General features: G+C 31.0%; 1 protein-coding gene across 1 annotated transcript in view; it reads right to left on the bottom strand.

Annotated features, from left to right (window-relative positions):
• LOC145319203 (sedoheptulokinase-like) overlaps positions 1-18,132 on the bottom strand; it is a 30,368-nt gene extending 12,236 nt beyond the window's left edge. Inside the window, exons 1-16 of the mRNA XM_080161168.1 lie at positions 18,003-18,132; positions 17,755-17,850; positions 17,265-17,369; positions 17,014-17,121; positions 16,625-16,722; positions 16,240-16,308; positions 15,906-15,975; positions 15,445-15,540; positions 15,155-15,203; positions 14,831-14,899; positions 11,791-11,856; positions 11,422-11,480; positions 10,987-11,094; positions 10,579-10,636; positions 10,202-10,296; positions 9,002-9,093 (exon numbers count right to left, since the gene is read on the bottom strand). Coding sequence (XP_080017294.1) covers positions 9,002-9,093; positions 10,202-10,296; positions 10,579-10,636; positions 10,987-11,094; positions 11,422-11,480; positions 11,791-11,856; positions 14,831-14,899; positions 15,155-15,203; positions 15,445-15,540; positions 15,906-15,975; positions 16,240-16,308; positions 16,625-16,722; positions 17,014-17,121; positions 17,265-17,369; positions 17,755-17,850; positions 18,003-18,005 — 1,241 coding nt within the window. The 5' untranslated portion in view covers positions 18,006-18,132. The remainder of the gene's footprint in view (positions 1-9,001; positions 9,094-10,201; positions 10,297-10,578; positions 10,637-10,986; positions 11,095-11,421; positions 11,481-11,790; positions 11,857-14,830; positions 14,900-15,154; positions 15,204-15,444; positions 15,541-15,905; positions 15,976-16,239; positions 16,309-16,624; positions 16,723-17,013; positions 17,122-17,264; positions 17,370-17,754; positions 17,851-18,002) is intronic.
• Between the last annotated feature and the right edge of the window lie 810 nt (positions 18,133-18,942).

Here is an 18,942-nt window from a genome sequence, read left to right on the forward strand (position 1 = left end):
ATGAGTCTATACATGTTTGGCGTGGGGGGGGGGGGGTAATATTATAAGAGATTAAGGAAAAGCTTTTAGTTATCTATCCGATTGAGTATAGATTAATTCTGTATTGTGTTGGATATGTTGAAACCGGTTTGTGGCCATTTCCCTCTCCCCCTTTATGGCCTGAAAATGGGGAACACTTTCACTTTCATGAAAAATCTTAAAGATGGTTTCAATAAGTGGGCTCGTATTAACCCCTTAGCTGACGATAACGTGAACAGTCTTAAATAATTTATTTTAAAAATGTTTTTTTTATTTTCATTTGGGGTTTATGGTTTTTAGTGTCGTTTTTTACGATTGTAATAAGTTTTTTTGTATTCATGTGATATTAATGAAATTTCATACAGAGACTACCAACTACTTTAACTAGCTATGTTTAAAATTTCATCGATCTACATTGAAAGGCCAACGAGTTAACGACACTCAAAGACAATCAACATTTTTTATTTAATAGTATAAAAAAAGACTTTTTTAAATGTAGTACCTACGGACAAAGATTGCATAATTAAAGAGATTTAAACGTAAAAATCGATCATGAAGCATGAAAAAACTGCGATTGTCATTTGTCTAAAGAATCTACACAAAAAATTTCAGACTCCTATCTTTATTTTATTTTATTTTTTTGCACAAAAAGTTAACGTTAATTTTGTGAAAGGAAAAAAATAATTGATCCGAAATTTAAACGAAAAACCTACGGACAAAGATTACATAACTATAGGGGTTTAAACGTAAAAATCGGGCACAAAGCATAATAGAACTGCGATTCTTATTTGCTTAAGGAATCTACACAAAAAAATTCAGACTCCTTTCTTTAATTTTAGTGGGTTTTTTTGCACAAAAGTTAATGTAAATTTTGTTACAGGAAAAAAGTAATTGATCCGAAATTTAAACCTAGTAAATGAAAGCTAGCATAAATCCTGCCATGTGGGTCTGCCCCCAACCCCTTACCCCTTACCAATAAATGAGGTCCATATTAGCAACCTAACTATACAACATGTTCTAATTGGTACCCAAACTTTTATAACCATTAGTAAAAATTGGTTTGTAAATTACATTTGGTACCCAAAGTTTTATAACCATTTGTAAACATTGGACTGTAAATTACACTCGGTACCCAAAGTTTCATAACCTTTAGTAAACATTGGACTGTAAATTACATTTGGTACCCAAAGTTTTATAAACCTATATGGCTATATCCGCTAGATTATAATTGGTTCTCTGCCATACTGAAATGCATCATATTACAGACAATTTGGCACAAATATTGTAAGTAATTTAATGGCTTTAGAATCGTTTTCACGTTGTTTTTAAAAGCGAAGCTTTTCTATAATTAGGGTCGGTCCGTCCGTACGTCCGTCCGTCCGTCCGTCTGTAACGGATAGCTTTTTTCGTTAATTTAGGCATGTTAGAATTGTCCTATCGATTTCAAATTTTGCATGGTGATTCCTTTAATAGTTAGGTACGATTTAGAAAGCGTAGCAACTCTATAATCATCACCAAAATGTCCGTACGTCCATTTTAAACATGTTGATTTTTTAACTTTTTTAACAACAATTTTTTTGTGATCTAATCATCCGATTAATCTGATTTTTGGTATATTGATTCCTGGGACAACAAAGCATAATGTAATAAGCGAAGCAACTCTATAATCAAGTCCTAAAAATGTAAGTATGTCCATAAACATTATCCTGAATCAAGCAGTTTTTCAACAAATTAACTTACAATTTTGCTTTGACTTTTATACATATATATTATGCTTATTCAGTTCTGACACTATACAAGTGTTAATGTCCGTTTGTCTTATCGTTTCAGAGCTTCGCTTTTATGGATGTTGTCATCCTTGTTATGTTAAAAATTGTCCAATTTAACAATACTTTTCAACAAATATTATTAGTAATTTAATGGCTATAGAATAACGTCTTTTAATCCTTTTTTACATGGTCTTTACGTTAAAACCATCCAATTTAACGATACTTTTTATAAAAATATTTTTAGTAATTTAATAACTATAGTATAACGGTTTTTTAAAATAGTTTTTTACATCATGTTTACGTTAAAACCGTCCAATTTAACAATACTTTTTAACAAATATTGTTAGCAATATAATGGCTATAGAATAACCGTTATTTTAATAAATTTTTTACATTGTTTTTACGTTACAAACCATCCAATTTAACAATACTTTTTAACAAATATTGTTAGTAATTTAATGGCTATAGAATAACGTTTTTCACTTCGTTTTTAAGTTTTTGACTCTTGTATTTCTATTTTAATATCTGCGGACAGCTGTCTATAATACGATGTGATAAATAACTATTCCAGTAAGGCTTCCAAACCGATTTATATCCGCTGGATAAGAAACTGTTCTAAGCCATATTGAAAAAGTCATGTATAGCATTGTATTACAGACATTTTCCCACAATTACTAAAATAAAAATCCTAAAGAATAATGTCAGTTTTTTTAGCACAGGCCTTCGGCCATTTGGAGCCCACAAAACTGGTTTTAATTGTATAATTTTCCATTTTAATATCCGTGGACAGCTGTCTATAATACAATGCAATAAATAACTATTCCAGTATGACTTCCAAACCAATTTATTTCCGCTGGATAAGAACCGGTTCTAAGCCATACTGAAAAATCATGTTTAGCTTCATATTAAAGTCAAATTTCCACATTTTTCCACGATTACTAAAATAAAAATCATAAATAATAATGTCAGTTTTTTTTTTATCACAGGCCTTTATTACAAAACTGGTTTTAATCTTATAATTTTCCATTTTAATATCCGCAGACAGCTGTCTATAATACAATGCAATAAATAACTATTCCAGTATGGCTTCAAACTGATTTATATCCGATGGATTAGAACTGGCTCTAAGCAATACTGAAAAATCATTTTTAGCTTCGTATTACAGTCAAATTTCCACGATTATTAAAATAAAATCATAAAATTAATGTTAATTTTTTTACCATGGGCCTTAGGCACATCAGGGCCTACAAAACTGGTTTTATTTGTATATTTTTTCATTATAAATAACTGTGGAAAGCTGTCTATAATACAATACGATAAATATATATTCCAGTATAGCTTCAAACCGATTTATATCAGATGGATTAGAACTGGCTCTAAGCAATACTGAAAAATCATGTTTAGCTTCGTTTTACAGTCAAATTTCCAATTATTAAAATAGAAATCATAAAATAATGTTTAATTTTTTAGCATGGGTCTTAGGCACCTCAGGGCAAACAAAACTGGTTTTATTTGTATATTTTTTTTATTCTAAATAACTGCGGAAAGCTGTCTATAATACCTATAAATACCTATTCCAGTATGGCTTCCAAACAGATTTATATCCGCTGGATTAGAACCGGCTCTATGCAATACTGAAAAATAATGTTTAGCTTGGTATTACAGAAAATTTCAACAATTATTAAAATAAAAATCATAAAATTAATGTTAAATTTTTTAGCATGGGCCTTAGGCACCTCAGGGCCCACAAAACTGGTTTTATTTGTATATTTTTTCATTCTAAATTACCGTGAAAAGCTGTCTATAATACAATGTGATAAATACCTATTCCAGTATGGCTTCCAAACCGATTTATATCCGCTGGATTAGAACCGGCTCTATGCAATACTGAAAAATAATGTTTAGCTTGGTATAACAATCAGATTTCCACAATTATTAAAATAAAAATCATAAAATTAATGCTAATTTTTTTACCATGGGCCTTAGGCACCTCAGGGCCCACAAAACTGGTTTTATTTGTATATGTTTTCATTCTAAATAACCGTGGAAAGCTGTCTATAATATGATGCGATAAATTGATTAATTTAAGCATGTTAGAATTGTCCTATAATTTTCAAACTATGGATTTCCAGCCAAAAAATTGTTGATCAACAGTGCAGTTACTCTTTAATTTATTTGCCTTGTGGCTTTTCTTGGATGTAATTATATATATAGGTTTACAATTCAAATATTATGCTTATTTTATTCTAAAATCTTTTTATCATTTTTAGTCTTTTAAAATCGCTAGGATTTGTAGTTGCACTTAAAAAAAGAGCGAATAATGAGATTTTCCTTTTATTATTGTTATTATCATAAACCGGTTAGAAGATATATTTTTCATGTCAGATATACTTTATCTACAACCATCTATCCAATAGGGGTAGGTAGAGGGGGGAAGGGTCATATCATACATGTAAGATGATATGGGAAGGGGTGTTAATTATATCTACTGCTGTTAAACACAAAGCTTTTCTATAATTGGGGTTGGTTTCACGTCCGTCCGTCTGTACATCTAGAACAGATAGATTAAGAAAGTGGAACAACTTTATAATATTAACTTATAATTCTGTTTATACTTATACATTTATATTCTGATTATTCAGTTCTGACAATCTACAAGTGTTACTGTTTGTTTGTACTACTGATTCACTTTTATGGATGTTGTCATCCTTGTTGATAAACCCTCCGATTTCCTTTATTTGGCTAAAGTTAAACAGAGTTGCCCCCCCCCCCATATTCAATTGAATATGATTTACTACTATTTTCTGCCAAAATAAAGGTAAAAGGTAAAACATGGACAATAATAGTTATTTCTTTCATTGTGTTATAAACGGCTTTCCGCGGATATAGAATGTACAATTATAAGATTAAAACCAGTTTTTTTAGCCCCGAGGTGCCGAAGAAAAAAACTAATTCTATATTCTAATCTCCCTCCCCCCCCCCCAAAAAAAAAGTTGCTCTTAAGAATTCATTTGTAGTTCAGGAAGGGAGCAGAGAAAATAAGAACGGCTTGCTTTTTTCCTATGCCTTGTAAAGTAAATCATATTCAATTGAATATGGGGGGGGGGGGTTAAAAAACCCTGTGATCACACCCCACCCCCCATAATCCTATACAATAGGAAGTTTAAATATGAGCATTTATAGAAACAACAAGGATGACAACATCCATAAAAGCGAAGCGCTGAACTGGTAGGACAAACGGACATTAACACTTGTATAGTGTCAAAATTGAATAATCAGATTATAAATGTATAAGAGTTGATGCAAAATTGATTATAGAGTTGCTACGCTTTCTAAATCTTACCTAAGTAATTCGCTTTTAGACAAATCACTCAAATTAAGCAAAGAAGACTGTATTTCAAATTGGAATAAAAACAACCTGCATGCCCATACAATTCTCCTAACCCAATTTTCCTTCAAACTGTTACAAAATGCAGGGCAAGAAACTAATTTTATCTCTGATTTTCTTGAGTTTTTAATAACACAGTGATTCCTGTTTTTCTGATTAATTTCTAGCTACTAAGCTATGTTGATGTAAATAAAAGTCTCGTACTATAATATGTAATTCTGTATGTATATGTCTTTTCTTTATGAAATACATATCTTTAAAACAAAACAAACTTTCATGTGAGACAATGTTAGATATATATCTATAATCAAGGCCGCTCCGTCCTTTACTGATATCTCTTATCATAATTTTCTTTTCTATAATTGGGGTTGGTTGCACGTCCGTCCGTCTGTACATCTGGAACAGATAGATTTTTTAGAATTTTTAGAATTTAGGCTTGTTAGTATTGTTCTATTGTACAATTTAGAAAACATAGCAACTCTATAATATTCACTTATAATTTTGTTTTTACTTAAACATTTATATTCTGATTATTCAGTTATAACAACAGACAAAATACAAGTGTTAATGTTTGTTTGTACTACCATTTTGCTTTTAAGGAAGTTGTCATCCTTGTTTTTTTATCTCTCATTTTATTCTTAATCCTCTCCCTCCCCCAAAGAAAATATATGTTGTTGACCCGTTTAAGATGACCCCTTCTTAAGTTACAAACCCCTTCCCCCCTATAATCCTATAGTCAATTTCATCATCGATTCGTGGGATAACTGTTAAAGAGGGGGGGGGGGGGTGAAGTATTATCATGAGAACTTCATAAAAAGGAGGGAAATTTAAACAGTATAATGTAATAATGGAGCATGTATGAGATCTAAAGGGATATGACAATGGCAGATATATTGATGTACAACCCCAAAGATGATACACAAAATTACCCCTTCTGTAGATTACAATTGGTGGTTGAAACGTTAAGACACTTATTGAACTAACCAACCATTATTCTTCAAAAGTCCCCAAAGTTGTTCGACAAAAAAACTTTGTGGACAAGTGTAATAAACAGCCCAATGTCGTCTCCCTCCCTGGTATAATATAATAAGGGAAGATGTATGTAGCCTTGATGTGCATAGGTCTTACAAGTTTTCACCAAAAATTTTAGCTTTCCATTTTAAATAGTAGTCAGGAAATTTATGTTTCCCCTTAGCCATACAGATGGACAGACGCACCAAGTTATTTCTAGAGTAGCTTTGCTAAAAAAATATAACATTAAATGATATTTAAAGATTTTTTCATAACAAATTGTTATAATTTAACGAGGGCTCTAAAGGGATAAGATAATGGCAGATATATTGATGTACAACCCCAAAGATGATACACAAAATTACCCCTTCTATAGATTACAATTAGTAGTTGAAACGTTAGGACACTTATTGAACTAACCAATCATTATTCTTTGAAAGTCCCCAAAGTTGTTAGACAAAAAAACTTTGTGGACAAGTGTAATAAACAGCCCAATGTCGTCTCCCTCCCTGGTATAATATAATAAGGAAAGACAAATGTAGCCTTGATGTGCATAGGTCTTACAAGTTTTCACCAAAAATTTTAGCTTTCTACATTAAATAGTAGTCAAGAAATTCATGTTTCCCCTTAGCCATACAGATGGACAGACGCACCAAGTTATCTCTAGAGTAGTTTTGCTGCTATAAATATAACATAAGATGCTATTTAAAGGTTTTTGTATAACAAATTGTTATAATATAACGAGGGATCTAAAGAGATGAGACAATGGCCGATAAATTGATGAATATCCCAATTTATGATACAAAATGTAGATAACAAATAGTGGTTGAAACAGATGGACACTCAATTTAATCACCCAACCAATCACCCAATTCATTAAAAGTCCCCAAAGTTGCTAAGCTAACGAAAAGAAAATGTTATTATAAACTTTAGAGACTTTGGTTTACCTCGTAATTACCTCGTACGGGCGGAATTACAGTCAAGGACCTTATCAACTTGATGTACTGTCCAGGTCCTGGTCCAGCAATCCAGGAGAACTAAGGATGACTTTAACGCACCCTTCTCTGTCCAAACAATATTAGGTTAAGTAACATCCATCAGACAACCAACTCTCTGTGGTGCATGACCTTTTTCTGAGAAGTCCCAACTGTGCATGGTAACAAGTTGCGCCTGTTTTATATAAAAAATAAAAAACCTTCATTTTATCATAAAACGAGCAAAAATCGAGCTATCTGGCTAATTTTTTAATATGTTAGAGATTTTTTCATGCTTAACAACTTTGCTTTTATATTTTGTTTTGAAAAAATCATTTTAAAACCGGTTTATTTGGGCTTGAAAATTGATGTACCTAAAATCGCATATTTTTTTGTCCAAAAATTTAAATCTAGCCTAAAACCTGCCCAAATTGATTTCCTCTGATGGTATATGATAACCAAACATAAAAATATAGTTTTTAAAAAAATCGAAGGCTATGAAAATTTTAAGAAGAAAAAAAGCACAGTACCCTACCTTAACATTTAAAAAAATCAATTTTTGACCAACTTACGTAAGAGATAAAACAATAACCAATGATCCTAGAAGGCTAATTTTTTTATATGTTGTACTCAAAGCAATTCCTAACAACTTTGCTTTTCTATAAAAGTTGAAAAAAATCACGCTAAATATCATTTTTTTCCTTCGTAAGTTCGTATGGTTTATAAATTTCTTTAAAATGCAAAAATCTAATATTTTTTTATTTAGCGCCTATATGAATGCTCATCTGTCATTGGTTAATTTGTTTACCGCTGAAATTTTCTATTGGTTAATATAGTTTAGGGGTGTGTGAGTTTCTCCGTCAAAAGTTATGCTAACTCTCTCTCTCTATCTCTCTCTCTCTCTTTCCTTCTAACTCTCTCTCCCTCTTTCTCTCTTTATGTTATTCTCTCTCTCTCTCTCTCTGACTCTCTCTTTCTCTTATTATCTCTCTCTCTCTCTGTCTGTCTCTTTCTCTCTGACTCTCTCTCTATCTCTCTCTGTCTGTCTCTTTCTCTCTCTCTCTCTTACTCTCTCTCTTACTCTCTCTCTCTCTGAATCTATCTTTCTCTTATTCTCTCTCTCTCTCTCTCTTTATGTTATTCTCTCTCTCTCTCTCTCTCTCTCTCCCTCTCTCTCTTTCTCTCTCTCTCTCTCTTTCTTTCTCTCTCTTTCTCTCATTCTCTCTCTTTCTCTCTTTCTCTGACTCTCTCTTTCTCTCTCTCTCTCTCGTTCTCTCTCATATTCTCTCTTTCTCTCTCTCTCTCTTAATTGCTTAACTACTCAATATTAAATTGTTAGGGAAGCTAAGTATTGTTGTATGGACAGGTTTCAGGCTATTTCTTTTTATTCGATTCTATCTATCTATGGGTTTATCTATCTATCTAAAAAGAACCTAAAAGTCTAATATATTTAGTAAATTTTATTTCGGAATTGTTTAACGAACATACTTCATTTAAGATTGCGTGATTTATTTCAGAAATAGAAATATACAACGTAAAAATTTATTATTTTTCAAAATCTAGTATTTATTTACGAAGCACTTCGTAAATAAATATTAAGAAATTTGAATATTTAGAAAAATATAAATAGGGAGCTATTTGTGAACGAACGGAGATGGGAATATATATCATATTCTTGAAATAGAATTCTTGGCGACGTTAATTAATATTCCCCAATTTCAATATTATCATGTCTCTAAATTCCCTTTTGATTTTTCTCGAAATACGATACGTTTAGGGTTTGGAATACTTAATATTTTAAATATGTAGTAGACACATCATTGACTAAAAATAGTAAATATTCCTGTAATAAAGATGGAGGCATCATTTCTGTTAGATTATCAACCAACCCTTGATACAGGGCCTTGACTACATGGCTCAAACTCAAGTTATCCTAAAAGTAACATTGAATTATAGACAAATCTGTAATACAAAATGGAGTGATTTCTGTCCGTCTTTCTGAAGCTTAAGATCTCAATTGCCACTAAACCAATTATAAAAGCTGTGCTTTTAAACAAAGTTTAGTTAATCAATAAAGAGTAAACTAAAACTTATTTGATTTTAAATGGTGATTTAATCTTTGTAGAGAAAGTAAGTCTATGAAAATTAATTATCCTAAATTAAAAACAATTTTACAAATTGATGAACCTCAAAATTTTGGTTTATCTTTATGAAAAGCTCTTCCATTTCATAATTTATAGCAATTGATTGTTAAGCTTCACTTTTTATATGTAACCATTCTTGTTTATGAATGAAAAATATATCTACTCTGAAATCCAATTATAAATTAATAAATAATCTATGAATTTCATAAAGATTATTTCCATGGTTACTGGTTTATATAATTCAATAATTTTCTAGAATTCTATTGATTTCATAGTGCTTTCCCACAAGTGATCGGTTGAGCACCAAACCTCCCCCCTCCCTATTCAAAAATGAATATATAGAAAATAAGGGAGGGTGTACATGCGGTTCCCCAAACATTATGAGGTTATTCAGTACCTAATCTTACCTAAAGTTATAACCTGAACAACAATAACCTATTTCAAAATAAGTGGAGAGGGGGGAGTTATCATCGGTCTCAAAAATATACTTTGTGTGTCGGCGCCTTTTTTATAAAAATAAATATTCAATATAGAAAATTATTATTATTTTGTTAAATTTAATTTTTTGTGGGTTACTAGGGGTACCATTGATATTTCACTTTTCCTGTGAATTAAGAGCCAATTAAGTTATTGACAACTTGACTTTATGAGTAGTTAGGGAGGGGGGGGGGGGGATTGAACTGTTAATTATACTGATACCTAAAGTTTTATAACCACATAATCTTATTCGTTGGCTCAAAAGTACCAATTTTCAATTGCTTGGTTCCAAACTTATTGTCATCAACCTTTTCATCCATAAAAATTTTAATCTAAAGAAGGGATAATATGATCATTCAGAATTTACATTAAATTATTGTTCATTGTCTTATCACTTGAGATCCCTGAAAAAAAACTTACATTTCGTATATTATTTATTGAGCCTCTGAGCTGGGGGTTATGCCTCTCTCCGAAAACTGTAGGGACAATTTGTAAACTTGCTTGGCTGTTACTCTCTTAATTAGATTGACAATAATTATTTCTTTCATTTGTACAGGATTTATGATATAAGAGTACAGTTGGGACAATTTGTAAATTTTCTTGAATTAGAATTTGTGATATAAGAATTAGTTAGGACATTTGTGCAGACTTAAATGTTTAAATATAGTTGGGACAGTAAAATATTAAATGTACAGCATTTATAGGCACTTTAAGGGTGGAACCAAAAATCTTTAATTGTTTGACAAATCAAACCAACTTCTTATTGTACAAAACTATGAAATAATTGTTGTCAATTCCTTGATTATTGTCTGTGCTAGTAGAACCAACTTCAAGCAGAGTACTCCATATTCTTTCCTAGAAATCCAAATAAAAAAGTAAAAGGATGTTTGTTTGTCTTGTGTGTACCAAGGGACCTTGCTTATCTATAAAGTGAAGCTTCTAATAGGTTTACGGAAAGTTTTTGACTATTTTGGGAAAGGTACCTCCACCTTCTGATAAGAAAACGCCCCTGCAAAAAACCCACAAAAAATAAAATTTGTATTCCTTCTTCCATGTATGTTATTTGTTTAAAAAGCTTTGCATTAATTTTCATATTCATGGCATTTGATTTGTAAATTAAAGTTTACTGTTTTAAAATCATCAAAAATTTCTGAACTTGTTGTTGCTGTGCTACTTATGAATGTTTAAACCTGTTACAATCACACCTCTGAAATATCCAGGCCTAGGGTTCGAGTCCAGTCTTCTATCATTGAAACAAAGTTTGCTAGAACATTTCCACCATTTAGCGAGGCTGCAACCGCCAAATCTGTATTCTGCAATAATAATTTTCTAATATTATGTGTCCATTCCGGGATCTTAGGGATAAGACAATTAACAATAAATATTAACCTATATTTAGAAGATTTTATTAGTAAAAAAGTTTGGACAACATTAGTAAAACCCAATTAACTAAAATTTAAATTTTGGAAACTTTACATTAATGGATAAATGCAAAAAAACTAACATGTAAAAGCATAAAATATAATTATAATATACTTCCTTAAACCAGCTACAAATAAACCAAAAATAAACTTATACTGTAAAGGAGGATTAGTATTATAAAAATGCCTTGTGAGTTTAAAGTATTGCAAATATCTTGCCTTAAAGTAGGGGAAGAAATCTATTGATTTTGGCAAAGAATATTTTTCTTTCTCACTTCCTGAAATTAAAGTTTTTAAATTACAAAGTCTAGGAGATTACCACCACCCTCCCATATAAAATTGCCAATAGAAAAACGTCCCAATTTTTTACTTTTCTTCTTAAAACTAAAATTAATAATACAGGGTCAATTGATCAAATCTTTTATTGCTAATGTTTTTTTGTTTGTTTGTAGCCCTGATTCTCTGAAGTTGGGCTTTAGATACTCACGTAGACTGGAAGGGAAAATCCTATGGCAAATCTTATAACTTCAAGGGCTCCTAGAGACTTCTATGGGCATAACCGCTATTGCTTAATTTAAGATAACTTACTTTGAATGAGGAAAGCAATCTGAGCGCTAGTAGAAATGTTCAAAATCCCATCTTCATTCTCATTTTCTAAATATACATTTTAATTTCTAGCTTTATCAGGAATCTTGAGGGATAAGAGAGTAGACGATAAATTGTTTACAATTCCAATTAAGATAAACAGAATTACCCCCTTTGTAGACTAAGATTATTGGTTAAAATATTTGATACTGAAGGTTTTCATTAACAAATCAAGATATAACAAGAGTATCCAAAGTTTTTGCGCTACCGAATAAGATAAATTATTTAAATAACTTTGGGTACCAGCCTAATTAACAGTCCTCTCACTACCAGTGACTAAATACTTTAAAGCTATTTGACATACTTTTTTATTACTGGTTAAAATTTGAATATGAAAATGTTTCCTAAATTGAAATAAATGCTAGTGTGCCAAATTTAATTTCTAATTCCAAACTTGAATATGTTATTTTTGGCTGCTTCTTCAATTTAAACTTTAATAAATTACTTATTCTTATTTTCTTTTGATATTTCGGTGCTTTCCCTTAAAGTGTCTATTAAGAACTGGGCCCTAATCCGGCGAGGCCTATAGCTGTTGTGCTCCTATATTGCGGGGCTACCCTTTACTGAATATAACCTAACTTGTCCTATCATAAAAACATTACAAATTTTAGTACGCCCCTCCCCCCCCCCCCCCACCCTCTCCATATCGTTGTTTTCTCTGCTCTAAACACAATTTAAAGGGATATTGCCGAAATTTTATTTCTTCTATTTTGATTTCTTAAATAGAAATATAAATTTTGTACATGTAAATAGGCCAATGTAATTTTATTTTATCTTTGCTTGATCACAGTGCGATCTTTTGAAAAAAATCGGGACATCCAAAAAATTTAAAATCGACTTTTATCTATCCTAGGACCTAATGGCTGTAAGTAGACAGCTAGAAAAGAAATTTTTGAAAAAATATTAACTTTTGGCGGATTTATGCCATTTTTAAAAAGGGTAGTGAAAAATTTCTTTTCAGTTTTGATGATTTTCCAGATTTTTTTACACAATTTTTTCAAAGCAACAAAAAATACATTTATGTTCAGCTTATGCAAATAATTTTTGATTGAGGTACTTTTCAGATACCTGTACCAATGTCTAATTAAAGAAAAATTTTAAAAAAATATTTTTTTGGAGGTGTAAATTGACATTTTGTGAGAAAATTTCACCAAAAATATTAAGATTTTTAACCCCAAAAAATCAGTTTTCTCCATTTTACCCAAAAACGGCCAGGAGGCCCCGGGTTTTGCAATAATAATATTAATATGCAACATGTATTGTGTTCACAACCTGGGGCCTCCTGGCCGTTTTTGAGTAATTGAGCATTTTACATTGCATGGTTTGAACAATTCCGTTCTTGTTAATTTCAAATTTTCCTTCGTTAGAGGGGGAAGGAGTGATTTTAGAGCCCAAAGTCATCTCTGCAATATTTTCAAACTTTTTAAGGTGGATCTTTCTTGACTTATGCATCATTTGCCTCTGGCGAACCGTTTCGCCGTTATTTGCCGCCGTTGGCGTGATTTTTAACGATTTTTGCCGTTCTCGCGGTTTTAATGGACATTTAAGGGATAAAGGAGTCGTTAAATAAAGATGACTTAAAAATACTTTTATTTTAGCAATTAAATTTGCTAAATTTCATGTGTTCTAAAAAAATTTGTAGTTCTAACTGGTTTTGGCCCAGCAGAAATTCAAATTTGGGGATTAATTATAATATTGCAAAAACATTATATACGCATCAGAGAGAGAGAGAAATATACGTTTGAGAGAGAATATAATTTAAGTTTTTATGTTTATATTCTTATACAAACTTTAAATGAAGATAGCTAGACTTAGAATAAAGGTATTAACACAAAATCAAAAGTGTTTTGAAAATTATGTTATTGTTGTTTATATCTGTAAAAAAAATATTTGAAAACATGCCTTATAAGTGTCCTATTTTACTTATACTGGACCTACCTAAAAATGCCGGGATTCGAACTGGGTGCACCTGACGCTATATTCTTGTTCACAAACATTGCATTGTTTGCATTGAAGAAATATTTACATAGACGTTGATTTTGTTAAAATATCTATCCTAACTAAAGTTATGAAGTTAAATAGGGTAGCTTCGCTCCTCAAAAACAGCAAGACGTACTTACCAAATGCACATTAGAAGTTAACAGAGGCAAAATTTGAGTTATTTCCGAGTTAAAGCAAAAGAAATTACATCATTTCTTCAAATACAAGCTTATTTATTGAAGTTTACTTTTGTCTACTCTAAATGTCCCGTTTTTTGGCAAAAGATCGCACTGTGTTGATATGGATAATAATATCCTTGTTTTGGCAAAGAAAGCCTAAAGTCTGGAAGTAGATTTTTCTTTAAAATTTAGATTCTTAATCAAGTCATAAGAGTGAGGGAAACGTATTCTTAAATATTTTTGCTGCAGAAACGTATAAATTGGATTAAATTTCTTTTTGATTTGCCTTTGAGAACCAACAACTATTTTGTATCAAATGAAAAACAACATACCATATTCTATAATGATTTTATAGGCATTTGTCCATTGAAACGAAAATGTTTAAAGTTTTCATAAATAAATATATAGTCTAGATCCACAAATCCTTAATTGGGCCCTTTAAAGGAAAACAATGTAGGAACAATTCGACCTCATTGCTGTTTTTCTGGGAAATTAAATTGTCCAAAAATTTCGTCGTTCGTTTAATGTGATAAATAATATGTCACTCTACTCAAGGGGTGGGGACCCTGTGCCGACTTTCAATTGGGTCTTTGAATATGAGCAAATAACGTCAGAAATATGAACACAGCCAGCCAGGTCGCTACAAAAGAGCAAAAAGCAATTTGCTGGCAGACACAAAAGGGTCCCCACTACGTGGGCCAGATAGTTGTTTGGGTTAGACATCTATACTTATACATTTATTTGCTAGAATAATTGAGTCATACTGACCATTTAGGGTAATAAATCTCGTGTTTAATGCTTGACGAAAGTAATTATATTTTTACCTTGCATAGATTTGACACTGGCTTGAAAATCTCCCATTGCCACAAAGACTGGTGTTCCAGCTTTTATACCTTAACATAAGTTATACATTTTATCAGTAGCGTAGAGGGTATGTTTGTCTGTGCATATGTGTAATTATGATATGAAAAATACTGTAGCTTAATAAGAATATTGTTTTAAATTGCATTTTTAAAATTATTTTTTTTCGTCAAAAATAAAAATAGCCTCTTATTTCTGTGCCAATCATAGAAAAGTCGGCCATGTGATTGTGAAAAATATGGACATACAAATTATCTGTCAAAAATGTTATTGGGTAATTTAGTTACCTTGCCAGCTTGAAGGTAAGTTTCCAGCACAGGTTCCAGCGGGTACAACCTGTTCATAAACAAGGATGAGTCTGTTTATTAGCAGGGCGTTCTTTTTTAACATTTGCCTCGTTTATATTTTTATTTTCATCTGACAATAAAAATAAGGTAAATCATTATGACATGACTCTATATGTTATACATTTCGAATGATGAGAATCCTGTGAATGACCCTTAAGATCATAATTTCTCATAGAGGTAAAACATGTTTTAAAATAACATCTGCTGTTATTGTGGATTGAATTGATCACCTTGGGTAGAATTTTTGTAGGAAAACCAGCAGACGATAATACTTGTCTGTCCCAATCTTCACTTGACGGATTATAGTACCCAAAACTTACAGCATTCTAAACATAAAACAGCGAAAAATAATATTTATTGTATCAAGATCTGGCTAATCTTAGGAAAAGCCTTCAAAGTCCATGCTATTTTCTTTAATTTTAGATAAATTTCTTACAAGATGAGTTTTTTTTTATAAACCCTAAGCTATAATGGTTATTTATAGCAGCTTTCTGTGGATATTAGAATGCAAAATCATAGGATTAAATTTGGTATTAATTTTATGTTTTTTTAATATTCGTAAAAAGTTGTCTGTAATACAATGCTGTATATGATTTTTAGTCTGAGAACCTGTCCTAATTCAGCGGACACTTATCGGTTTCGAAGCCATACTGGAAAACTTAAATTATGATTAAATATTGGTTTAGTGTACCTGATCTGACATGACAGGTACCTCCAGGTTCAGGATCATAGATACCAGAAAGTCCATCGCAGTTCCACATCTGAAATATTACCTCATAGTGAAATAAGTTAGATAATCAAAACTTTGTAGTCATAACAGGGGACTGTAAATTACACTGCTACCCAAATCTAAGTTATTTTTAGTTCAGAAACGTTAGATATTTTTTTAAAAATTTTGATAGGTTACAAACTAATAGTGTCCAAACTCTTCACTATATAATTATAAATCCATAAAAAGGGCAATTTTAATTCATCATTATTGGGGATATATATTAATTTATTCCAATGCAATGTAAGTTACTAACCTGTCAAATTGTTGAATAAAATGTGTTAGATTTTGAAGATACCAGAACGTTGTTGCACATCCATAACCACTAAACATAAAAAGTTTATACACTGCTCAGTAGGAAGATTGTTAAATGGTTTTTTTCGGGGGGTAGGGGTGTTAAGACATCTAACTATCAGGGATAGTTCATCAATTGGCAAGAAGGGAATAAGTGTAAATGAGTCAAGAGGGAGTTCATATTCCATCCCCACCCCACCCAAAAACTTTTTATAGTCTTCAAGTAAAATCTATAATCGGGAATGGGAGACTTTTGTTCCCTCCCCTATACGTTATCTATATTTAGGGGGTTTCAAAACCAAACTATGGTGTAATAAAATGTTGAGAAAACTTTTATAATTAGTTACCTGTTAACTCTTGTAGATGCAGGAGGCAAAGTGGCCAGAAATTCTGGAGAACACCTGGAATCCTGCCAGGTATGCAGATAGCTTACTCCAGATCCAACCTGTATAAGTTTATAATTAAAAAAAAATTGTTCAAATCTATATTCCTTTTTAGAAGAATCTACACAAAAATAAATACAACTATAGCTTTCTAAAAGATGAGAAATTGATGTATAACTAGAATTCAAGAAGCATTTTTTATGTTAAATTTGATGTATGATTTTTTTTCTTGGAAACAGTGATATACACAAAAAAGATGTACAGCATAATGATAGCTTTATGATGTCTAAACAATAAACATATAAACAGAGTTTATTTGAAGCCTAACCAAAATCAATTAAAAAATTTTGAACCTGAAGCTCCTCTTTCAGATTGTAAGTCCATGCCTCCTTATCTTTCCAGTAAACTATCCCATGCATTTGTCCACATACACCTATACTAGTCACGCTGTCTAGTACCTCCTAAAAGCATTTATTTAGAACTTAAACAAATATAATCATCTTTTTGGTACATCTACTTCATAGAACTATTCCACACACACAATATCAAAGTTTGTAATTGTGCAAGTGGCTAAAATATAAATAAAATATTGAATCTCTGTAACCTGTGGAGCATTTTGTATCAAGTGTAACAGAGTTTGATAGATTTTTGAGACATCCTGAAGGCTTTCTCCAAGTTTAGGGTCTCCCTTTATATCACTAGCAGTAGCCTAAACACGGATAATAACATCCATGAGATCCAAAACAAAAAAGAAACTTTATTCATATATCAAGCCCATGATGGCAAGACAGATTAAGTTAATTATTCCAAGGTGGTGCTTTCATTTCAGTTTCCTGGCCGCAGAAATTCCTCCTTTTTATTTTAAATTAAATCAAAAATAAGTGAAAGGGGGTGGAGAATGCTTAAACCCTGACGAGGGTCCTACCATGAGAAGATACAATGCACCCAATGTAAATTTCTTTTTGCCCAAAAAATTCCAGATCCGTCAATGCATTACGGACCAATATTACACAGTATAGCAGGTAAAAATCAGGCGGACGGAAGAAAATACATTAGTAATTAATGTAATTTGAATTAAGTAATGATTTTTTTACCTTTGATTCTGAATATACTTTGTTGGATAGATTCTGACTATCAATGATGGTAACTTTTACGCTGGTAGTACCCAAGTCTATTCCAAGAGTGTAGCTCTAATTTTAAAAATTAATTAGAAAGGAAAATAATAGAAAAAAAACATTCCCAAAATAATTCAGCAAGATAAAAAATTTTCAAAAACAGACAGAAATATGAAATAGATGTTCTACTAGATTTTAAATATTATCAAACTAAAGGATATACTTACCATTGTTTAGCTTGTCTGCTACTTTACAACAAATAAAACATTTTTTCTGTAAATAAATTGAAAGAAAAAAATGTCGTATTCCAATGGTAATGTCTAAAAAAATAATCTATTTTGTGTATTTTATCAGAGAGGGAAAGGATAACTGATATTTTCCACGTTTTCCTATTTGTTAGTTTAAATACTTTGTGGTATACACATGTAACTTTGTATAGTGATACAAAATAATAGTGTTTAATCTTTTCAACCTTTATTTTATTCTACATACAGATTGGATTTTTTATAACATTAAAATTTAAGGTTGTTTCTTATCCTTTAATGGGTGTTGTCATTCTTTTTTTTTTTATATGTGCTTTATAGTATTTGTAATTTTGTATGTTACAGAATAAAATTTTTTTTATTGTATTAATTCACAAAACACATTAATATACTGACGCAGTTTTGTACTTATGTTAATTAAATTAAATACATTTATATCACAAGTTGTTACTACACGAAAATTTAAAAACAAACTGATGTAATCATGATACTAGTGGCTGATTAAAAGCGGGTTCTATAGTAGTTCTGTCACAATACAAAATAAAATCAATACTAGCAAAGACTGTAATGATAAGAGTTATCTATTCCATCGTATCTGAGACAGGTATCCGCGGATATCAAAATGAAAAATTTAAAGATTGAAACCAGTTTTATTAGCTCTGTTCTAAAAAAATGGTATTAATTTTTTATTCTTTTTTAATATTTGTAGAAAACTGTCTGTAATACGATGATTTACATGATTTTCTTATGGCTTAGAACCGATTTCAATCCAGAAGATATTGATAGATTTTTTAGCCATAATGGAATATATTTTACAAAATATCTAAAGAACCCATCTAACTAATAATTAATTTATAAGTTTTAAAGCAACTCTTTAACAAACTTTGGTTTATGGAAATAATGT

The sequence above is a fragment of the Acartia tonsa genome, chromosome 1 (genome assembly GCF_053477335.1).
Source record: "Acartia tonsa isolate MP-2025a chromosome 1, ASM5347733v1, whole genome shotgun sequence".
In the NCBI taxonomy this organism is placed as follows: Eukaryota; Metazoa; Arthropoda; class Copepoda; order Calanoida; family Acartiidae; genus Acartia; species Acartia tonsa.